Below are 25765 nucleotides of genomic sequence, written 5' to 3'. Positions count from 1 at the left end.
TCTTCAACAGAGTGACTGCCATCCTCTTTTCATCGCTTTTCACGTGTCTTCATTTCACATGTTAATATTAATTTTATATGTAAAATATGTAATTATGTTTTATGTCCTAATATATGTTTTAAGTAATTCTTCTTGTATTAGTTATTTAATGTTAAACCCCTAGCATTGTCGCTGTTGTGGGTATTATTGCATCAGGCAATCATGTAACCAATCACCGCCTGCAATAAAGATATATATATATATATATATATATATATATATATATATATATATATATATATATATATATAACATTTATTATATATTAACCAAAGTGCTTTTTTTTTTTGTGGTTTCCGGTGTCGGTTGAATATGCTTTTAAAATATATCAGTACATTGATTTAGTATTTTTGTTATGTTTATAGTGATTACACAAATCTCGCGGACAGTATATAACGCCCTATTAAACAAAGCACAAGAACTTTATTTTGGCTGCAAATTAGGTGATCAGAATATACTTGTCCTTCGTGTCCCAGAGACTGGTTCGACTGCAACAATCCAAAATATCATTGCCATTCGCTGTTTCTGTGGCTTTGATGGAGTCAACCATTCATATCAATGACTGCTAATATATGTACTCGAATGTCCTTCCAGCCAATAGACACAGTGATAAACTTTGTTCCTCTAGAAAGCTGCTTATTAGTAGAGGAAAATACAGATACACCAATGGAAATACTCCATAGGAGCTCTGAATCACAATACTAATTCGATCCAAGTTCTTCCCATTTAAGTATTTATAAAAAAAAAAGTTGATTATATTAGCAAGTTTATTTTATTAACTGTAGGATATTTGTCTTCTTATAGGAACTTGTTTAGTCTCGCAGTCATAACATTCGTCACCCTGGTGATAGCATCATTGTTTTTCGTCAGTGCCACCAATGTTCTCTCTCAAAGGCGGCTTGCACTAATTCCAACATCATATGGTAAGATTTTTCTCCTACTGTTAAACATTTGAAATAGTCAATTACGAAAAGATGTAATCATTATCAATAATGTTTGATTCTTTAAGTTTTGTACCACTTGCCAAAAATACTGATTCAAAATAATCAGGGAAAAGTTTAACCTTTGTCTAAGCCCAACAACTCCATGCGTTCTTTGTGAGTTTACTCTCGCGAGTTCGTGTGCCTGACGTTTGCACACTGTGCATTAGCTGATGCTGCAGCCTCGTTGAGGGCTCTGTGGAAAACAACATGAAGAGAGGATATTTCTACTGTGTTCCATTTAAAAAAAAAAAAAAAAAAAAATGCACCACTCTCTTTTGTATCTCCTTGTGATGCAATGGTTGAAATGCAACTGGCGATTTTGTTGCATCTCCTTGTGATTCAATGATTCCCGTGTAGTATTTTCTTTGTTGTCTTTCTGCAACCATCATAGTGGGCATTCTACAGTGGTGTTGACTAGTTTGCTCATTTTTTTTTCTTGTAGCTACACATGATCTACTCGTGGCGCTGTGGTACAACCTGGACTGATCTTTCCTTCTGTATGATACCAAATATTGATCTCAAAGCGTCAAATACTTAGTGCAATTGGTGGTCTTAAAAGTATCAGGAGTGTACAGACCAGAACATGAACTCTATTGGATATTAACAGTACGTAGACAGTAGATCCATGGTTTGGCTCCACGTGCCAGGGATTTTAATCAACTAGTGGCAGTATGTGTTTATTTTATATAGGTGGCGGGGTTGCCAGGAAAGCTGGCTGGGACTGCCATCTTAAATAAATAAAGAAATATTTAATGTCGATTGACATCTCTTGATGAATGAATTGTAATTATTTTAAAGTAAATGTTAAAACGTAAGTCAATATTGGGATTCCTTTTGAACATCGCTCTCTTCCCCCCCCCCATCATGTACTTATTTGATTATATAATTGTATGAAAGATTCAGTGACATACATTGGCTCTCATTGCTACACTTTACAATCATGCCTTTCATTCAACATAGATGCTATTCTACCTTTTTTTTTTTTGATCCAACTAATCTTTCTCTATGTATGCTTTCACTCGTCTGTTTTTTTTTTTTTTAAATAAAAAGAACGTTTGATAGTACGGTGCCCAATTGTGGCTTTCATCTTATAATAAAAGTAAAATAAAACCAAATACATCTTTTATATTTCTGTGCAATTCAGAAAGAGTCCACTAAAGGAACCTTTTTAACGCAACGAACAACTTTCCCATCACTTCCATATGATAATTCGATAGCTTGAAATGGAAAATGTTATTATTCACACTGTCTTTACTAGTGACTACTGAAAATTACTTTCCAGCTTCGATGAGCCCTTTTATATTGCAGAAACCACATCTACTCTTTAAGACAGTAAAAGGTTGTGCGGTCTTAAAGATAGGAGTGCATATACTTTTAAAAAATAAGTTCGCCTAATTTGAGTCCTCGTGGGTAGCACAGTTGGTATAATCACAGTCCTCCCCTCCCCATCGGATGCAAAAGACCTGAGTTGGAATCGAGGAATGACGCCAGGAATTATGGGTCTTTTTCACAACGTGACCAAGTTAGTCGGTCTCAGGCGAGGGTAGCGTGGCTTTTCTTCCAGCAAACAACAAATTGATTACAGAAATGACGCAATCTTCACAGACATATGCGATGCAATATGATCTAAGTTGCTGATGCGCCTATAACCATGAATTATTAATAGTTATAATTATCAACATTATTTCTCGCGATTAGAACTATTTGTGCATTAGTAATACTTTATAAGCAGTTATACTTTGCTATATTGTATTTTTGAAAGTTTTCTCTACGCATTGCTGTATTCAGTGCATAGTAGAGAATGATTATGAAAACCTAATGACTTGTTTTTTTTTTTCCTATTCATAAGAGATTGAATCGACATCGAAATTGGCACACTCGGTTCGTCAACTTCCGTCATCATTCTTAAACATCTCTCTCATAAACCTGCTGGTTGGAGAATCGATGATATCACCTAGCCTAGGTCATTCAGTCAGCGGATACGTTCCCCTGAGGTTTGCCACGGAACTTTTTCCTGCTTCACTAGCTGCAGAGGGAGTTAGAAGCGTATCGTCTTTCTGGTCCATTTGTTTCTATGGGATGATGATTCTGTTTGGACTCGGTCAGCTGGTAAGTTACCTCACGCTGTTCTATTGTTGATAGTGAGTGCACCTAACGAAAGGGCTGCACATAAAGTTAACATTAAAGAACACAGTTGACCAAATTGCTATTATTAATAACGGCCAATAACGAGTTACCCATGGAGTTAAAACATGAAGACCTAAGAATTCCATTTTATTCCATAGTGTTGCTCTCAGTTTCATCTATAACAGAATCGTGGCGTTGGAGTACCATTTGAAATAAAAATAACATTTCCTTTAGCTGTACGTTCTCGGATCTGATTTTTTTTCCCCTAAGGACTTTTCTTAAAAGTGGGGATGTCACCATGTTTTAGTTGTAATCCCCGTGATCTCCAAATTATTTTATGAGTAGGTGGTGATCTGTTCAATACTTGATTCATTTTTAATGTTTATTAATTGGTTCATCAATATCGTTTGGAATTTTGATTTTGTTGTAAGGAATAGTTTCTTCATAGAAATTCCCCATGCAGAATTTAACCTCGAGCACTTTAGCTAGCATTCTTTACATGGAACTTGAGCTGCACAAGAGAAGTTCTTCAGACTAGAGGACGAAAAAGATTTAAAATTTTTATTTTATGACCAAGTCTTTTACTGAAACTAAATTCTATTTTTTAAAATTTATTTCAATTATTTTGTGGTGGAGGAACCATTTATTTTACTGGGTTCACCCAGTAGTATTGGAATATTTAGCGTATTGGTGTTAATGTCTTTGGTGGCTGAGAAAGAACTTTTTCCTAATCAGCATTCTAAAACTATTAATTAAAATGCATTATTTTACGAGGACAATATATGAATATTTATAAACTAGGAAAATAATATTTATCATTATAATAAGAACTACATATTAGTGATCTTCGTCGTCTGTACAACATAAGTTTAAGAAACACTTTAGAGTAGACTGGTTGGTATGGATTGTGACATACTTTAATAAATGATAAACTGTATGATTTAGTTCCTTCTTCTTTTTCTTCTAAAAATAATCATCTCTTAATAGCCAGCCATTAAGATGGTCGTTAAGATGTTTTTATTTTCAACAACGTCTTTTTTTAGCGATTTGATTATGGATGTGATTTGCTGAAAAATGGGTATAATGGATCATCATCAGCAGTTTTCAATCCACTACAGGATGAAGGCCTCTCCAGCAACTTCCCAGTTTCTTCTGTTTTGTTGTTGTTGTCCTTCAGGTTTTCTTTTAGCTCCTCTTGGGTACCATTCTGTTATTTTCTTAGTCCATCTGTCATGTCGTCGAGCTATGTGTCCTGCCGAAGTCCATTTCAGTTCTTAATGGACAGTCTGATTTATCGTCAAGTCAGATGACTCATGTTATTCCATATTGAAACCATGATATGATTCATAATAGCCCGGTATTATACAGTTATTTAATTATAGGGAAAAAGTTTAGCAGGACTATCTTAAATAGATCATTTCGTTCATGTGACAAATTCCGAGAGACAGAGAGAGATCTTGAAATGAGATAATGATAAATGTTCAAATTATGATTGGATTTTCACTATATTGCTTAGTTAAATCTGTGGTGACATTAGGACCATAGAATTAAATATAATTATCAATATTAATTTGTAAACTAAACTATTTGTAAAATTTAGAAAATTAAGAAAACTTGGTACCAGAATTTGAAAAACCGAAAAATGTGTTTATTTCAGATTTTCATATGTTGTCAGTTTTGAAATTCATAATGCAAATTTTATATTGTAGAATATTTTTGATTTCATTAGATAGCTGTGTGGTGCTGTGTTTTGGAAGCCATCATTTCAGTTAATCCAGAAATGCTAAGGCCATGGCAGACTGTTCTTACCTTTAGTATGTGTGCTTCTGCACTTCTCCTAGGTCTACCTATGACAACAAATGTAAGTGCATCTATTATGTGATTATCATGCAAAAGCTACTGTAACGTTAAAAGAAAAATTATTAAAAGTTTTGTAATCTCCATCTACAAGAATTCCAATTTTCAGTCCAATTCAAAATTGGCATTGCTGGCAATGCCGATTTTGAATTGGACTGAAAATTATTTTTAATGTGGATTTTGGACTGTCAGTTTTCTATATGTATTTATTTTTGTATCATGAGAGAGAGAGACCCACCCTATAATTGGAGAAAAACATAAATGACAGCAGTACGTTGCAGTAGAATGATGTAAGTTATCTGTACATACAAGATGGGGTCTCCAAGGGCTGGCTGGGACTTCTTAAATATAATAAATGAAATATCCATTGAGATCTGATGTCTCCAAGGACGAATTTAGAATTCTTGTGTTGAACACAAATGATCTTTTGAGAGAATGCAAGTCTTTAACTATATTTTAGGAGAATCAACCTGTGTTCACTTCTCTTATACTGGGAATGTCAAGGGGCGACTCGGATGTCTCGGATTGGAAGCTTGATCAATCTTGGAAAACTCCGTTCTCACTTAACACCAGTAAAATGAAACTGAAAGTTCACAGACCTTGCTGGTCAAACACCCGCACCATTGCAAACAAAACAGACAGTGCTGACTTTTCTTTATTGTCTCTACTGACAGACGGTTATTCATTGATCTGTTTTTCCCACAAACTCATCAGTTGGAGAATCGATTATCGCTTAACCTTGAAATGGTCACCTTGAACTTTACTCCTCGTCATCTACTGCACCGCTCGTCTTCCAGATAGTTACTACAAAGCATGGTACATAACGTCACCATAATCAGAATAATACGAAACAAGTGTCAGCCTTGCACTGTAGATGAAATCAGCTTGGACAGTACCTTACACATGTTTTGATTCTTACAAACCTCTTGGGGCTTTTTGTTCTAGCTCCTGTCTTGTTAGTATGTGGTATACGATCGCGTGTTGGTTTTTTTTTTTTTTTTTTTTTTCGTTATTTAAATACGTTGAATCTCATTTAAAATTCATAGATAATTATTAATCGTAGATTAAGTAATTTAGATATTTTTATAGATTATAAATGCAACTTATTGAACCAAACAGGACTTATTCACTGGCTGTTTTGTCTTACAGCCAAAATTCATTGAATTTTTTCTTCAGTACAGTATTGAGCATAGTGGACGTTAGTTATAATTAGGAGAACACAGATTAACTTTAAGCGCTGCCATTTTTGATTTTTTATCAACTAGCTTAACAAGAAAAATAAACTATAAAAATAGTACTCCATCCATCATCGACAGTACTAAGTCGGGAATGATGAGAGAATTGCAACTATCCAGAAGAGAACAACAAACATTTATATGAAAAGCAAAAACAGTTAATGATCTTCTAACCCTTGTTTCATAAGTCACGATTAGTTTATCGAAATTTAGGTCGATCATACTTCTGAGGTCTTTCCTCAAACGCCCAGTTTTGGCCCCTCGACGTGGGCACCTGTACGTGGTGAGGGGACCTCCCAGTGACGCTGCTGGACTTCCAGACTAGCATCACTGGGATCTAACGCCCATACCTTGGTTCCAGGGTTACATCGTTGGAATCCGGCGTGTGCAGCCGTGCGCCGCGACCCGTGGAAGCGGAAAGGGGGATCCTGGTGGTTGAGGGGCCCAGCCTTAATACACCACTTTGGCCCCTGCTTCGACGAGACGGGTGGTCCCGGACCGGCTCGACTGGGATCAATCGGCGGGTGGTATTATACTGCTAGGGTCAACTGCGTTCCAATAAGTCTCCCTCCCTATGGTCCTGGGACGGGATAAAGACTTATTGGTAACGTGGGTATGGTGTTCTAAGCGAACTCGGCGTCCCATTCGTGTACGCAGTACCTGCTAGTTCACGAGTGGGCGCCCCCTCGTAGGGCTCCGTGGTGGGTGAGGTACTTAGGCATCAGACATTTTTTCTTTACTCTCATGAGTAATTTAAATCCTTCTTCTGGGGCCCCAACAAGGCCCCTACCTAATCGCGATGATGACGCAGATAACACCTCTGCAAAACGAGCCAGAACTGAGGATAAACCACCACCATCAGTGACACCGCTTTTCCTCATTCTCCATTCCACCGGAGAGCAGTCCATTGGAAAGATGTCACCCTTCTTCATCCAGAAAGGATTAGAAGGGTTGGCTGGTTCACCCAAATCTGTTAAACGACTGCGTTCTGGCGACCTTTTGGTCGAAGCTACAAATATTAAACAGGCGGAAAAAATCCTGAACGCCACATCAATAGGGGGAATACCTATCATTGTAACCCCCCACAAAACTTTGAACTCTTCAAGAGGCGTCATTTCAGAGTGGGACCTTCTTCATGTTTCTGAAGAAGAGATCTGCTCTGAATTAAAAGACCAAGGAGTGACAGCTGTTAAAAGGATATCAATGAGAAAGGATGGGAACCTCGTCCCTACCCGAGTTCTCATCCTAACGTTTAACACCCCACGGCCTCCAAGTTCCATCAAGGCAGGCTATCTAAACTGCCCAGTGAGGATTTATATCCCAAACCCACTGCGGTGCTTTAGATGCCAAAAATACGGCCACTCACAAACATCTTGTCGTGGTAACCCTGCCTGTGCTCGATGTGGTGCGAAAGACCACGAGAGCAAGGAATGTTCAGCTTCTAAACCGATCTGTGTAAATTGTCAACAAGATCATCCTGCCTACTCCAGAGCATGCCAGCGGTGGAAGGATGAAAAAGAAATACAAAAACTGAAGACAGAGCTGAATATCTCCTACCCAGAGGCCAGAAAACGTATCCAACCAGTAAATAGCGGGAAACCTTCATACGCCCAGAGGGTTTCTGCTAAGTGCACTATCGGGACACAAACTGAGATGACTATTCCACCAAAAGAGTCATTCACCCCGATTGCACGCTATTTATTGAGTTCTCAAAAGCCCACCAAAAAAACACAGTCAGTTGCCACTCCTATATCCGTACCTCCTAGTGCTCCACCACTACCAAAACCAAGTGGTAAAGAGCCTGCAGTAAGAACAGAAACAATGGATGTAGAGAACAAGGAGGTACAGGATGAATCTGTCTTGGAACTCTTTGCGGAGGAAGAAATGGACACGGGACAGCGTCCATTCTTCCCCAAAAAAGATAAATCCAAGACTGACAAAAGTAAGCCCTCAGCACCTCGGAAGCCGCCTGATGGACCCACCAAGCCAAAGTAATGGCTAAATTCCTACAATGGAATTGTCGTGGATTCCGGCGAAATACTGATGACATCAAGGCCCTCCTGCAAAAGCACGAGCCAGTTTGCTTTTGCTTGCAGGAGACTTATCTAAAGGCAAATGATGATCCCACATTGCATAACATCACAATCTTTCGTAAGGATAGAATTGCGGATGGTCCTGCTCATGGAGGAGTGGCTATCCTTGTGGGTAATCAGACCCCAGTTCAGCCCTTGCTAATTACAACCAGCATTGAGGCTGTTGCAATTCGCCTGACAGTGGGATTTTTATTAACTGTGTGCTCTATTTATTTGCCACCTGGGACTGACATCTCCCAGGAAGACCTTGATGATCTTGTATCGCAGTTGCCTCCCCCTTTCTTACTTCTCGGGGATTTTAACGGACATAACACCCTGTGGGGTAGTGCAAACATCAATGGAAGGGGACGGGTCATAGAGCGTATGCTCAATGACAATGACCTTTCCTTTCTAAATACTGGAACAAACACCTTCTTCCACATGCCTACCCGTACCTTTTCTGCCATTGATCTCTCTATCTGCTCCCCTTCTCTACTCCCTTCACTCACTCGGGAAGTGGAGGAGAATCCATTTGGAAGTGATCACTTCCCTGTGATAACCTTGTTACACAGCGGGAGACCATGTCTTCCCTTCAGGTTACCACGGTGGAAGATTGATCAGGCTGACTGGACTGCCTTCCAACATCAGGCAAATTTTGAACTCAGTACGGTCAGTCAGGAGCCGATCAATGATGCAGTAACGTACATCACAGAAATTATCGTCCAAGCAGCTGCGAATACTGTTCCAAAAACATCTACCCGGTTTCCACCATTTCCCAAACCTTGGTGGAATTCCCAATGCACAGCAGCAAAAAAGGCTCAAAACAAAGCGTGGGGGATATTCCGTCGATATCCCACCACGAACAACCTTATAGTGTTTAAACGTGCACGAGCCAAAGCACGCTACATCCGCCGTCAGAGTCAAAGGGAATCGTGGATCCGTTTTACATCATCTATTACCCAGTCTACCAACTCTAAGGTAGTCTGGGATAAAATCCGGAAAATGAAGGGAAAACATACATCCCACCCTACTTCAATCCTAGATTATAATGGATGCGCTATTGCAGATCCAACTGCAATAGCCAACTCTCTTGGGGAAACATTCTCTAAAATCTGTGCAACATCTTCTTATTCCCCAGAGTTCCTGGTCCTGAAACAAAAAATAGAAAAACAGGCACTTAATTTTAATTGTAAGAGCGACTGTCCCTACAACAGGGAATTCACTATTCATGAACTGAAAAGAGCCCTCACTCTTTCCAAAGCAAGTGCTGTTGGACCAGATGGCATCCATTATGATATGATTAAACATCTTTCACCAAAATCTATGGATTATCTGCTCTTTCTGTATAACAGAATCTTTACCGAAGGGCAGTTTCCGGATCCCTGGTGCAAGGCAACCGTTCTTGCCTTCGCTAAGCCAGGAAAGGATCCAAAAGTCACTAGAAATTATCGTCCCATTGCTCTGACTAGCTGTTTGTGCAAAATCCTGGAGAGAATGGTGAATTCTCGTTTAATCTGGTATTTAGAAACCAATGACCTTCTCTCCAACATCCAGTGCGGCTTCCGAAGGAACCGGTCCACTTTGGACCATCTTATTAGACTGGAAACATCCATCCGGGATGCTTTCCTAAAACGTGAACACTTGGTGTCGGTGTTCTTTGACATGGAGAAAGCGTATGACACAACTTGGAGATTTGGCATCTTAAAAGATCTGCACAGCCTAGGCCTTAGAGGGCATCTCCCCGTGTTTATTCAAAACTTTTTAGCCAATCGATCTTTCCAAGTTCGTGTGGGATCCTCACTCTCTCGCTCCTTTAGCCAAGAGGAGGGAGTACCACAAGGATCAGTATTAAGTGTCACGCTTTTCGCCATCAAAATAAATTCCATCACAGAACAACTTCCTCCAACTGTAAACAGTGCCCTCTATGTTGATGACTTTAGCATTTTTTGTCAGTCATGCAACATGAGGGTTATTGAAAGACAACTGCAGAAAGCCATTGACCGCCTCAACTCCTGGGCACTTGCAAATGGCTTCAGGTTCTCGCCGGAGAAGACCGTTTGCGTACATTTTTGTCGTAAGCGTAATCTTCATCCTGAACCTGAATTAATGCTCGGACAAAATGCTATTCCAGTAGCAGCGGACACAAAATTCTTGGGACTCGTATTTGATAAAAAGTTGACCTTTCTGCACCACATCCGTCAACTTCGCACAAAGTGCACACGCGGGCTTAATATTCTCCGCTCGCTCTCCTCTACATCTTGGGGAGCGGACCGATGCACGCTTCTTCGGCTTTACCGTGCACTTGTGCGATCCAAACTTGATTATGGGTCCCAGGTATATTCTTCAGCCAGAGACAGTGCCCTTCGATGGCTGGATCCTGTCCATCACCAGGCTCTTCGTATCGCTACTGGAGCATATAGAACATCTCCTGTCCAGAGTTTATACGTCGAAGCAAACGAATCACCGTTATCGCTTCGACGTAAGCAGTTGTGTCTAAACTACGCTTTTAAACTGAAATCCCTGCCAGACCATCCTACGTGGCTATCCGTTTTTGAGCCACGATGGGAAAATTTGTACAATACCCGTAAGACTGCTAATCGTCCTTTTGGAATTCGTCTCCAAGAGCTACTCATAGAACTTGATATCAAGGTAGACAAGGTTGCCCAAACACCGAAGCAACCCCTTCCACCCTGGCATGCTCGTATTCCAATATGTGACTTGTCCCTTAAAAATTGGGGAAAGTCGGACACTCCATCATCGGTCTACCTGCAGCTTTATTCAGCACACCGAGCTGAACATTCTGACTTCGCGCCAGTTTACACAGACGGTTCGAAGTCAGAATCATATGTGGGATCTGCTGCTGTCTTTAGGGACACCACTACATCGGAGCAGATTCCCTCTGAATGCAGTATATTTACTGCAGAGCTGCACGCTATTGAGTTAGCTTTGGATCACATCAGTAAATGCCAAAACCAACGGTTCATTTTATATTCTGATTCTCTTAGTGTGTTACAGGCTTTAATAACCGTGAGATTTAATTCTCATCCAGTTCTGTCTAGCATTCAGCAGAAGATTCACTTCCTCCGTGAACGTGAATATGATATCCGCTTCTGCTGGATTCCTAGCCACATTGGGATTAAGGGAAATGATTTGGCTGACACCGCAGCCAAATCAACAATTCCCAGAAATAATCGCTGCCTGTCAGTCCCCTATACAGACTACAGGCAAAGAATACTCGAGAAAATACACTCCCAATGGCAGGACTTGTGGAATAGACAGACTGGAAATAAACTATATCGTATAAAGCCTGTAATTGAACCGTGGCAGTCTAGTCTGCGCAGGAATCGTAAGGAGGAAGTTGTTCTTGCCCGGACCCGCATAGGACACAGTCATTTAACTCATTCATTTTTGCTGAGGGCTGATGACCCTCCTATGTGTGAGTCTTGTGGCACAGTTTTATCAATTAGACACATTTTAATCGAATGTCCAGTTTTTAGCAGTATCCGTCTTACCGCTTTTAATGATCTGACTGAGCCATATACACTCAGTCAGATTTTATCCGACAATGACAATGTGTCTGCTATTTTTAGATTTTTAAAGTCAATAAATATTTTTACTCGTTTATAAAATTTACATTTTTCTTATACTTCTTGACATAGTGACCTAACTAATTAGGTCACTGAAAGTTTAAATTATTTTATAAATGACATGGTCTTGGCGCATTTAGCCTTAGTAGCTAATGCGCCAATAAAACCAAAACAAACCAAACCAAACCAAGCCCAGTTTTGGAACAGTTACTTGAGGAATGTATACAAGAAATGGTTGAAAAAAAGTTCATTTTTTTACAGTATGCTGGAGTCAGGACTACCAATCCTCTCGGAAATTGCTTCAAGCATGATAAATGATTCAAAGGTTTAAAAATACACCAGTTTTTCTTCTCCTTAAATAATAAAATAGGGAGACTTCATTAGTATGCTGCAAGATGGATCTCGGAAATGTGCCGCAAAGAAAAACTTCCGCTATCGCAAGTTTCCTCGACACGGTTAATGTGCATTTTAAGAGCAATAGCCAGTTTAACCCTTGTAACAGACAAACTGAATTTGAATTTTGAAATGTAAATAAACTGATCAGTAGAATTATTATGTAAAGTATGAGAATTATTTCTTGTAAACGCAAACATTAATATGATTGATTTATTATTGGGCTTCATAACCTTATCATGAATCCTAAGTGACTTCTTCAAAGAAAGCAAATCATTCTTATCAGTAATCGAGAAAATGTACTCATTTTCTTGGTTTATTTCCTTGTTAATTCATTTATCAAAAGTGCAAACTGTTTATAATAACAGCCTTACGTCTGGTGAGCAAGTGTCCTAAATAGGTAAATTTTTAGCTTAAAAAATTAATAAACGTGTTAGAAATAGGTCTGTAAAAAAAAAAAAAAACCAACCCACTTTCTGCCACTTATGCCATCCGCACTGCGAATGGCAATTCAATAGAAGTAAACTGCATGTCAATCTTTCGCTTAGTTTTCTAACATCGCATAAAATAAACTTGATTTCTTTGCAGCTGGCATTCATTTTAAACTGCAATTAGAAGACGAAAAGAATGGCTGTACATTTTTATTACTTGTTTACCTTAATTTACATTCAGTTTTGATAATTATTTTCGAAGTAGACCCTTTTGATGTAATTCAATCCCAACTTTGTTATCGAGGGAACACAGAACTTCATGCCACAAATGCGAGGGCACTCATTGCCATGATAAAACATCCAGCCACTGGTATTGACAATTGGAATATGTCCATCGGATGAGTTCTTTGAGGATCATAAGCAAAAAACTTATTGAGCAATAACTGTTTTATGGGGTGGTACAACGTGTTGGTATTCCAATGTCAAAGTTAAGAGTATGACCTCTCTTTGGCGTTGGAGACTTCATAATGGAATTCTGCTGTGTTCTTTGAATAGTCGAGTTTCACGTCCTACTGAAATCTTTGCATAGGAGCCATCATCACTTTCAGTGAACATTTTTCCTCATTTTATCTGTTAATTACATTTCAACATGCATATTTTTGTTCTGGCATCGGCCATCTTGGGATCCGTCGCGTGCAACACCACTCATTTCTAAATGCCCTTGTACTATTACACGCATGCCACCTAAGGATACGTTCATGATATCAATGCACTACATAATAATAAAGCGATCTTCACTCACTGTAGCACGATAAAGCTAATCGATTACAGAACAATCTTGATTCAGTAGCTAACGGGCCTGTGATTCTGTCTTTAAATCGTTAAAACCGCTTAGATATGTCCAAATTCTCTGTGGGCCTCTATAACATGGAGTAAGCTTTTATGATAACTATTTCTTTAAATGTTAGAAATATTGACGAGCACCCTGCTGTGTTTGTTCTTCATGAATATCAGCCATTATGGCGAAAAATAACTTTTGAGCGTTCTACAACTCCAGATATTCTTAAAGCAGACACATCTAAGCTGCCCAGCTTTTAAAGATTATATTATTGCAGTTATGAATATTAATCGAAACGATGTGAATTAAGGATTAATAAGAAAAAGGAAGAAAAAAGGTTACAGTATTTGGATTTTGCGATTCTATGGATGTAGTTATATATTAAATGTTTGCTTATGTGGTTAGTGAGAATAATGGGTGAACTAATTTGATTTTACTTAGGTTAATAGCGAAAATTTTATTAATTTATCCCATTCATATCTTTCAGATTGGAATTTACATCGTTTATTTTTTCGATTTTTGTGTCGGATCCCTCTGGTGGATTTCAGCAATATATCTAGTGATGCTCGTTGCAGTATTACTCATTAGAGGTACGTTCAAACTCTTAAATACTCAAAATGGATTATAAAATAATCTGAAACACCAGGGCCTATTTTTTCCCTCTATTTATTTTCTATAGATAACTCTTTTAAAAATAATTTAGTCTTTAAATATCTTTAAACCGTTTTCTTTTTGGTATCCTAGGACGTCCATATGGCACAGATCAACTAGTCGGCACCATAACCAAGAATGGGAAGTTGAAAATGTGGTTAATTCCTGCCCTCACATTCCACTGGAATATTGTATTGCCGCTGTCATATTTGGTAGGTTTATTATTGTTAAACCCTTGTAGTAATTTAAAGGTGGCCCGAGAATCTAACTAATTTTATCTAACAGTTTAAAATGGAAAAAACGTTTATACTCATAAATAACTAACCTTTTAAAATATATCGCTATTAAACCTTTCATTTGTATTTATAGGTTCTATCTATAGCTTTTCTACGAACTGGTCAAGTAGGTTCAACGCTATCATGGGCAGACCAGGCGGACCATTACAGTTTTTGGCCGGTGTGGGCCAAAAGGTTGTCTTCAGGTGTCCAGATATGTCCTCTATTAATCGTCGTGGCTGTTTGCGCGTATGAAGCTGTTTGCTACCTCACACCGAAATCGGATCAGCCCTTGCACGAAGTAAGTGTGCATATCTTTTTATTCTGTAAATGAAATTTAATACTGAGCTCTTAAAATATATGCCAGCTGTGTTCTACATCAATATAGAAGCCATTTTTGCAATAGAAGATAATTTAATTATTTTTAATTAGGAAAATTCTTATTATCAAACTACTCTATAAATTTTCAATAATTAATTTTAAATGAACCAGGAACTGTTGAAAGAAATTCACGCTTAGCTTCATTCAATATTTTATGCTAGTGACTATTGATGAAATTCTTAGCATATATATATCTAAATCTCCTTATAAGGTAATTGTAATTTCATCTTCTAAAATATCTAATATTAAATAAACTGCTATGTCTAGAGTATTAGGCAATATGTTAATCTTTGGCTCCTAAAAAAAGAAACTCTAATAACTCTGCAATTTTATACCTGAAAGGGATGTGAATCCACTTAATTTCCATCAAGGATGGGCGAAGACCGTGAATCCTTTCTGAAAAGAAGTACTGTAGCTTCAAATGCTCTGAAAAGAAGGATCCTTTTAAGTGCATTTGGCGATAGAAGTTCAGTAACATAGTCATCTTGATTTCATTGTTAATTATCAAAGATTATGGCAGAGGAGTGTCAAACCTGCTGCCATATGCGTTGATGATCAGAAATTAAATTGCATTTTGAAAAATGAATGATTGGCGATACTGTACTGCACTGTACTTGCTGCCCATGAGTGTTCATGCGTCCTTTTAAACCTTAAGGTTTAATCTTGTTCTTTGGTCCCTATCCAGAAAACGTGGGACTCCTTTGGATTATTATGGAGAACTAATGTACTTCATTAGCCAGGGGCAATTACTGCCTTCATTACATTTAGGTGGCTTTATACTCTTCTTCATGGATTCATTACGGTAGATCAACCATCGCCAACCTCTCGTACTTTGAAACTTCTCTAATAACTACCTTAGATATGAGCCCTCATTGGATGTTATAATGATTACATAATGCTCTGAGCAGACTAAAATAACATCGCTCCGTGAGTATTATTATGCAAATGGAGCTTAATTAAGGGTCTAGCTGCTTTTTGAATTCTAAAATTTCTGACACAAGAAATCTATTGGTCTGCATGGGCATAACTTACTTTCTCCCTTAAGGAAACTCCTGTGTTTCTTCCTGCTATTCCTAGCTTTTCCTGCTATGCTATTTATAGTCAACAAAAAGGTTTTTCCTTTGGTGAGGATACGTGAGGATATTTATTTTACATATATAATGAATGAAGGTGGGATTTTTCGCTGTTATAAAGAATTCCAGAACTAGAGGCCATCAATTCAAATGAGGGGGGTTGCGGTTTAGATTAGATTGTGGAAGTTTTCTTTTAGCCAGCCAGTTGTTGATTGCTGGAACAAATTCTTAATAGTTGAGGCTAACAGTTTGAATAAATTCGGTCAACTGGATATTTACTTGTGTGAGTGGGGAAGCACATAATTTTTATTTTCTTATCTTACTTGGTGGCTTTGTTTGCCAGTGCAGCAAAAGCCTATGGCTTCCTTGAACTACTTGGCGAATACTATTGCTACGTAAAACTGCACAGAATTATTTAAACACTTATAATCACTCATAATCTGTGTCTCCAACCAGATACAAGTGAATTCGCTTGCTAATAATATTGGTAAATATCGTTAGTCCACATTTCTGTAACTTACATAAATCAATTTTATTTTCGTATACCAGTCAGGTCTGCGACTTCTACCTTAAGATTTCCCATCAGGGTTTATTTGGAGTACTTGTTTTCATTTCCTGGAGTTTGATCACGTTAAGACCTTTTCTGCCTGCAGAAAATTGGATAAGGATGTTTAGCGAATTCAACATTTATTATTCATGAATAGTCTTAAGAAAGGAACGTGTACCTGGTGCGTGTTCAGTTTTTTTCTTTTGACCTTACTGAGAACTAATTTAATTAATTACTATTTCTTGCTCCCACTCATCCGATCAATTATTTAGTTGTAGCTTCAAGAATTATATTGCTTTCACTTGATCTCGTTAATCTTTTGAAGTAGACTCGATATATTTTAGAGGAGTGCGTTATTTAAAAATATGTTAAATGTTCCTAAGTAATGAAAATGAGTTGTAAAAGGGGAAGTCTTAATTTTTCCTTAAATGAAGACCACGCGTCTACTCTACATCAGCATCCAAACGAGGTAGATGAAGAAAGATTTCATGCTTGTTATTAGTGTCTTGTAGATCTACTCTAGTAGTGATTAGCACACAATATCTTAAACTTAATGTAATAATTGTATTTCTGTGTGTATAATGCGGTTCTTTTATTTCTTTTCAGAGAGTGCAATCTTGGTGCTGTCCTACGTTCATGATGCCGCCATTAACTCCATCTCCATCCACAATACCTGTGCCTCCTCCAACAACAACTCGTCAAGGAGTGGTAAATAGTGCCTTCGAAGAAGATCCCCCACCGAAATACACCCCTCCACCATCGTACTCGTCAGCTACAGCCAAAAAGATGCTCCGTCAAACCAGTTCGGGAATAGAATTAGGTGTAGTTGAAATGGACATGTCATTAGCGGGACGGCAGCGCACTGGAGTGGATGCCATTTCCCTCAGTCCTCATCCGGAAGTCACCGAAGTGGTCATTAACCACCCTCTGCAGCAAGCGCTCAGCCGTTGTCACTCCAGCGTAGGCAGACATTCGTAGCCGAAAACTGAATACGAATCGTTAAAAACACAGACCCAGTTTTAGTCAGTTTCCATGGTGACGGTTTACAACAAGCCGTTTTCCTTGTCTGTGATAATTAGTTCCCGCCCACAGATTTCAGATACTTCTCCTGCCACCCGGTTTCACCCACCAAAGTGAAGGACAGTTTCCATTACGATGACTTTCGTGAGTGCACTTATACAGTGATCCGACTTGAGATCTCCAATGCATCATTCGTGCGTGCTCTGGAAGCATTGCCGGTCTCAGCTGCCTTCACGCCAGGAGGAGGGCAAACGACGGAGTGACTAATTCACAAAATGTCCTCAGTGAAATTTGTGTCTTTTGGTGCTAATGTGGCTGCCACCCGATCAGCACACTTGTCAAGATTTTACCTCTTTGGAAGTGATTTTAATTGCATATTCCAGTGCTATATAGCGTATTGTTCATTATATACCTGTAGAACAGACGAACAGTGGTGACGAGCTATTTATTATTCTTTCGTTTGGAAATAGATTCAGCTATGTAGTACAAATGTTAGTAGTGTAGTGGCGCTCGCCATTCATGACGTCAGTGTTTTGCTAATCTACAGCGCTTTTTACAGTCCCACCCATTTGTTGTTCCACGTGATCGTCTGTACGAAGTATTTGGAGGGATTATTTAAACTGTTTAACAAGAATTTTGGAGCAATCTTTTTATTCAGATTTTATTTCTTCTTTGTATTCCGCACATTGACCTCTCCTTGGACTTAATGCAGAAACCGCGTTCTCTCTTTTGTAAATAAACATTGATATTTTAATTGAGTAATGGAAGAGTATTTTATTCATTTACAATAGTCAGTTGATAAAGCATCTCCAATTATAATAAGGAGATCAGTGATTCAACATATCAGCAGTTACCGAAGTGGCTAAAAATAATGATTTTGAATTTAAGAGTAATGGCTGTTGACAAAAATGTTTCAGTATAACATACGGTATATCTGTAGCAACATGTTGTATACAAATTTATTTTTAATTATTGAATACAACTTGAAATTTAAAGAATAAAAATTAGACTTTGCATAGCATATAGCAAACATGCGCAGATAGGGACATATAAAGTAGTTTAAATCCTTCGTGATAATGGAGTGTTGTTGAGAATAATCTTCTGAATAATATTCTCATTTCTGACAATATTCAGAGCATTTCTGATAAGGCATCGAGATCTCATAACTGGCAGCATGTAATATCGTAGTAACCAATGCACCCACAAAAAAATAATAGAATAAAACCAACCACCTTTAATGATGGTATCTAAACCCAGACTATCCCAAATGAGTGACAAATGCCAAGTCCACTATGCTGTCATGGAAGGTCTTGAATAATTATGGATAAAAATGTTTGTATCCGAATCGTAAATCTTTCTCTGAAAAGCGATGGTATATAAAACATTTAGCAAAGCATTTCTCCTACACCGATTTAACAATCTTTAGCTCCAATGTATAGTGAATAAAGATCCTTGGGAAGAACATTGTAACAAAATAAAAATTACGAACTGGGCATAAGTACATTTTAATACAAATAAAGATGCAATATATTTAAAGCCTGAATCATTGCATTAACCATGAAACAGATGATTTATTTGGAGAAGCAACAAGCGAAATCTGCTTTTAGAGCAAAGGTAAAATTAATAAATCGATTAGTATTTGACCCCAGTGGTAGGGCGATGACAAACTCGTGCATTGATTCTTTCTGTTGATTCAACCAACCAAAGAAAAATAACAGCTTAAAGCTTTATGGCTTTTAGACAGTTTATTTGCACTACATGTTTATAAAATGGTCCAGGAGTTCTTATAAGAATTGCCCATCGGTGTTCTTAAAAAGACTTTTATACATAAAGAACTCATTGAAACTCATCTGCATTTTGAACACAGTTTCTTTATGGGTTCCAATGAAGCTTCAATCAGTTACGTCCATTTGAACAGTTAACATATTGTGACTTAGTTAGCACAATTTGTTTTAAAATGAAATTTTAAAGGCAATGTCTTTAGTTGAAAAATATATAATTCGCTGTGCTGGCTAGCATAGCTAACTATATTTTCAACTGAATTTCTGCATAACATTTGATTATAAATTCTATAACATTGGAATTTATTCTCATTAAATGTTATGTAGAACTTGAGTTTTCTTCAATATATTCAATATTATCTGAAGGGTTTGCGGCTGAATAATTGGATATATACTTTAATGAAAATATGTGTGTATAGATACTAATACACAATTAGAGAAGGTATCCTTGACCATTACTAACCCGAGTATTAGAAGATCAATATAAATTGTTAGTATACATTCCACTCAATGTCAATATTTTCATCAGCAATTCATGTTGGGAATATCGACTCAGCTGCGGGGAGTCCTCTTGTAGTACCAGGCAAAATGCTAATCGAAGCTCGCACACTAGAAAACATCAATTCCGCAATGGCATTGATTTGTTATATGCAGCACTATCACCAGCATCATCCACTCTATAAATAATTCAAATTCGTGATCCTTTCGAGGGATATTGCCTTTATTATTAATACTGTACCAACCACTATTTTTTTTTTTTAGTGTTTTCCTTAGCGTTTCTAGTAACTAACAACACAAGAATTATACAACAAAAGGCTCAGAACACTAGGATAAGCAATCGCACAGTATGTTTATATTCTTTTGTACATTCTGTTTTTGGAACACAGTAAAATGAGTGCTTTTTTTTTGATTCAAAACTAATTAGCTTCTCAGTCATTCTAATTTCTTGATTTTATTCCTAAATCACATAGTGATTAATAATATAACATACAGCAAGTATCCAAAGTAATTCATAAATTCGTTTGCGAATGGTAGGCGACTAATCTTGTCCAGACTTGCAATTCTCATCAAAACTATAACTCAGAAAGAATGAATTGTCAAGTAAAACATAAGTGTCTAAAGCTGCAAAAACTGATACTGTAATAATCGTATCGAGGGGGGGGGGGGGAGTATATTACACCAAAAGGATGATAATTTTCTGTACCATAGACTGCTAAAGAACGATAATTCTAAATGGATTCGTAAGAGACTTATCTCAACCCTCTCAAATAATTTATTATCCTCATTTTATTTCTGTGTCATCGTTTACTTTGGCAGCCGCTGTTAATTTTGTCAACAGATGGTGGTTCTTTTGAATACTTTATGAAATATGACAAGAGAGTTCACATAAGTCTAGTCGTGACTGGTCTGAAACGTTGTTGAATGTATCCCCAATATACTTTGGGAACGCATTCTCAATTGGAGCATCTTTTAATGTGATTGTTTCTAACCATCCATTCACAGTAGTCTCCTATACAGACTACAAGCAATCAGTACGTGAGAAACTGGTCTCCAAATGGTAACACATGGCACGGACAGGCTGCAAACACGTTGTGGGATTAAGTCTAGACCGAGGCTTAATCTTGTATCGGGGATGACTATACCCAATGTCTCAGTAACCTAGTGGTTAAAGCACCTTCCCATAAAGCATATTCACCTTAGTTCAAATCGCAGCAAAAAATAATTTAATTTAAGAGCAGACATATTTAAAGGTCGCATTGACACTATTGAGATTGAGTAATCTGCAGACTCCACAAGTACAAGGCATTGTTGAACAAAAGTCGCGAGTTGAAATTAAATTAGGGTCTGCCCCGACACGAAAGAGGGGAGTATATGATGAGAGCCTTGTCAATTAATTCGGCCCTGGAGATATTGTATAAGGTTCATTGGGTACAATATTCCTCAGCGTGGTCTTTGCTTGTTAAAAGGAGAAATTGTTTCTGCAGCAATGTGATATATTTAAATAGAAATGATGCAAAAATATTTGCTGCTGCTATCGAGGGAGTTCTAGGTGGGTCCGAAAACTGCTAGCTTGGGGGGAAAACAGACTAACAATGGCCGCAGGCAGAGATAAAAGTGATTCTTGCACTGCTCCTACTGGAACGAGCAGCAGCCTGTAAAGCTACGGGCTGGAGGTTTCAAGGACTTCTGGCGTCATCAGGAAACAAGTAAATATGCGGGCTATGTTAGGGTAACTAAGAGTTAACAACAGGTGTATGTCTACTTGCGTGTACACCAATGCTAGGAGTATAGTAAATGAATTTGAAGTGCTAGTCAAGGCATCAAAGGCGGATATTGTTGGGATATCAGAGATGTGGTTCTTCGTTCAGATATATGGGATGCAGAATTTGATATTCAGAGTACAATGTATACAGAAAGGACGGACAGACAGACAGAAAGGGAGGATTAATGCTCTGAGTTAAAAAAATTACATAAAATCTAAGGCAGTGCAATGTTGAGTCAGTTTGGTGTGACATAGAGCTGGAAAAGCAAAAATGAGAGTAGGAGAGTGTTATAGGCCTTATTGTACTCATCAGTCATGATCCAACTGGATCATGACTGATGAGTACGAGTGGGCCACTAAATCAGAATGCCTTGTAACGGGGGATTTTTACTTTCCAGATATTGACTGTAACTTGCGGTTTTGTCACTGAGATTAGCAAGACTTTTGTGGATTTATTGGATGATTGCTTTCTACAGCACCTTTTTAGAGAATCAACAAGAGAGATTAATACTCTTGATATAATTATTCATGCATTAAGAATCTGCAGATAAAAGAACCAGTAGGTAGCAGTGATCACAGTGTACTGATTTGGGATTTACGTAAAGATGTAACCACCATCAAGGGTAAAGATCGGAGTTTTTGCTTTTATTAAGGTGACTACAGTGGTCTCCGATACATTTTGAATTCTATGCAGCGGGACCAACTAATGATATCACCATCAGAAAATTCTAAGTGGGAAGCGTTCAAGGAATTAATCATTTTTGGTAGCTTATAAACTAGTCTGTCATAAAGTCACAAAACAGGTCAAGCAATCGAAGGCATCTTACGAGAAATCTCTGGCGAAGGATGCAAAGAAAAATAGTGAAAGCTTCTTTACTTATGTAAACACTAGAAGGAAGGGGATGAATCAGGTCTGTCCATTCCATATCGACGGTTTTACTGCTGATGATCCTGCCCAAACAGCTGACAAACTGAATATTTTGCATCTACATTCACACATGAGGAATTATTTAAGGAAGGGGGATGCCAGAATTTTCTATAATAACTCAGAAATTGTTGAATTTAAAAATGAGAGGCATCTGGATTGAATGGGATCCAGTTATATTAAGGGAGGTAGCCATGGAAATAAGCAAACCTTTAGCTATAATTATGAGAGCATCCTTGGATTCAGGAGAGGTCACCCCGGAATGGCGATGTGCGAATGTATACCCAATTCATAAAGGGGATTAAAGGACTACAGGAGTAATTATAGATCCGCTACTTTAACTTCTGTTGTAACAGGGAAAATAATGGAGTAAAGAAAGTAATGCAAAATCATTTAGACAAGGCCACAATTATAGTTCAGACACAGCATGGATCTGTTAAGGGGAAATCTTGTTTGACCAAGTTGATTGTATACTATGATGTGGTCACAAGGGAACTGGATACAAAAAATGAATTTGATGTCACATACTTGGATTTCAGGAAAGCTTTTGGTACTGTTCCGCATAAGACTACTGTACAAATTGGTAGCAGTGTAGCATTAAGGGCAAGTTGCTGATATGGATAAATATTGTTCTTCGTGGATAAATGCTATTAATGGAGTTTTCCAGGGGACCATTGTTGTTTACTATATTTTTAATGATATTGGTAAAGGCATATCAGGCCTAATGTCCAAGTTTGCAGATGAGACGCAGGGTGGTTAACGACGGCAGTATGCTACTGCAACAGTAAGCATTCTGTTCAACACACAAATTCTCACTTACAAGTACAGCCACTCCACTCTAAAAACAGAACTGTTTGAAGCTGCAAGAGCCTCACTTGGCATCCAGGGCCACAAACTTGACGTGTGCACATTCTACATCTCCCTCCCACAAGAACACTTTACAAGAGGTCTCCAACTGGATCATTAATCAATGCCACCGCAAAGCAACATTACTCGTGTGTGGAGACTTTAATATTAGCTCAGGCTAACACAGTCTTCGCAAATTGTTTTCTTCTAATCTGGCTGCAGTAGGTCCGACCCTCCAGAATTTTTCCCCTACCAGAGGCACTAACCCGTTAGACCTAATCTTTGCAACAGACACCATCACCGTTGACAGCTAGACTGAAACAGCCTTCATGTCAGACCATCTACCATTGGCCCTCTTTCTTCCAATCACTTCCAGGACATCTTAACATCAGGCACCAGTTAAGAAGACAGTGATTAGCCCTTCACTCCTCAATCCACAGAAATGCTGCTTCGCAGTATCCATTTTTCCTTGGGAAGCCCTAAACCAACGTCACCCACAGCTCGGACTGCATCTTCTTACCTGTTGGCTGTAGTCTATTGATCGAATTGTAGAGTCAAAAAAACAGTTTCAATCTCTTGTTGAACCAAAGCGTGGTGGACCCAACAGCAAAACCTTGAATTTCAGAATAAACAAAGGTTACATGCAAAATGGATAGCAACATCAGACCCACTAGACAGGATTGCATACTCAAGAGCCCGTGCCCAGTTCAATAGAAGCAAATTTAAAGCCATAAAAGCCTACATCAACAAAACAATCAAGATCGGGAAGGCACCGTTTAAGGCAAGGCATGAATTCCCCCAACAACTTAATCCGATCGAATGGCTAGACTGCATCACAAGACTTAAGCTTTGGCTTAAGTCTTGTGATCTAGTCAGCATCAGACCTTAAGAGCATTCACAACAGTTGTCAGCGAGATGTCCTCGCTTCCATCATCATTACAAAAAGAGAGCTTATCCAGGCCATCAATGATATCCCACCAACGTCTTGCATCGGATATGATGGGGTCCCACAATTCATCCTTAAGAAGGTTAGTGTTTTCATCATTGATGCACTCCTAGGAATCCTTAATGGAATCCTCACAACGCAAAGTTTCTCAACATCCTGGAACCAATATATTGTCCGACCAAAACATAAGGAGCGACCTCAGGTTCACAATTCAGGCCAATAATGAAAGCCTCATGTTTCCTAAAAGTCATGGAGAAGTGCCTTCTTCCCATTCTAACCAACTAGGTTCTGTTATGTGAATCGCCATTTATTCAATATGCCTTGAAACGCAGGTCATCATTACCAAACTGCTGGCAGCCACCAACACCATTCCGGGGACTCTACAAGATAGGACTGAGATGGCAATTGTTTATCTGGATATCCAGTCTCCATTCGACAGCATAGACATCCAGCCCCTCCTGCAACTTTGCGAGGAGGGACACCAGATCAAAGGCAATATACTGGAATTCTTGAAGTCGCTACTTACGAACAGGGTCCTTCACCTGACTGTGAATAAAAAATCATTCACAAGAAAAGTTTGTGTAGGTGTCTCCCAGGACGCAGTTATTATTATTATCAATTTATTTCTCTATTGAAGAGACACCCCTGGGACAGCCATTGGCTAGGAGGGTGAGAGTTACATTCTAAGGTGTGAAGCGGACCCATGAGCAAAAGGTTACAAAGTCCATGGGACGTTCACCCTGAAAGGTTGAATACAGAATTTCGGAATACATGATAATTTATGATTTTATAATAGAATATTTAAATTTTTGGTATCTTTGAACATCATAGAATATTTAAAATTTTTACATCTTAGGTTGGCATCTAGAATACCGAGAATATATATTTAAAAGGAATAAAAGTTAAATGCAGTTTTTGAGCCAAGTGGCTGTGTACTACAGTTGCACAAGACGATAGGAGTCGGCAATGACTTTCAATCTGTAGGCTTTTTCATTACAGAGCTTTTCAGGTCAATTCTTAGATGATTGAAGAGTTCTATCGTGTTTGCTGGAAAAAAGCGACTTAAGCTGTCCAGGTTTCTAAAGTTGCTTTAAAGAGGATATCTTGTTTCAGCAATCATGATGGCTTCTCGATGAGAGCGAAACAAGCCGTTAATACTGGGAGCGTTTAATCTTCCTATTAGCAGTTGGGTTAATGTGAAAATGTTTCTTGTGTTGATTGTCTGTTTCCAGGGAGGGATGCTGAGATTGGAAAGTAGGATGGCTCTAGAGATAGTAAATGGGTGATTTGAGATCCTGTTCAGCCATCTCAAGAGCCAGTATTCAATACTTAGTAAAGCTTTCAGGTTGCTCGGTGGGGCAGAGGACCAAATCTGTGAAGCATACAGTGGGATGGGAAGTATACACTTCAAGATATACTTTTTAACAAGATCTGGGTTTCTAACGCATTAACTCCTGTTTGGCAGCCCAGAGCGCTGCATATGGTTTTGCTTTGA

At 38.4% G+C, this 25765-nt stretch overlaps 1 protein-coding gene across 2 annotated transcripts in view; it reads left to right on the top strand.

Moving 5' to 3' along the window:
• The window catches only part of LOC150091291 (sodium-dependent transporter bedraggled-like), a 99764-nt gene extending 81497 nt beyond the window's left edge, over positions 1-18267 (top strand). For both annotated transcript variants that reach the window (XM_090375112.1, XM_090375121.1), the window contains exons 9-15: positions 844-962; positions 2872-3131; positions 4879-5010; positions 14050-14152; positions 14307-14425; positions 14583-14789; positions 17096-18267. In XM_090375112.1, the coding sequence (XP_090231238.1) occupies positions 844-962; positions 2872-3131; positions 4879-5010; positions 14050-14152; positions 14307-14425; positions 14583-14789; positions 17096-17467 (1312 nt within the window). In that variant the 3' untranslated portion in view covers positions 17468-18267. The remainder of the gene's footprint in view (positions 1-843; positions 963-2871; positions 3132-4878; positions 5011-14049; positions 14153-14306; positions 14426-14582; positions 14790-17095) is intronic.
• Positions 18268-25765: the final 7498 nt, after the last annotated feature.

This window comes from Mastigoproctus giganteus, chromosome 1, assembly GCF_048544385.1.
Source record: "Mastigoproctus giganteus isolate SK-2022 chromosome 1, ASM4854438v1, whole genome shotgun sequence".
Lineage (NCBI taxonomy): Eukaryota > Metazoa > Arthropoda > Arachnida > Uropygi > Thelyphonidae > Mastigoproctus > Mastigoproctus giganteus.
The sequence above is the reverse complement of the archived record's forward strand: the minus strand, read 5'-3'. Positions and strand labels throughout refer to the sequence as shown.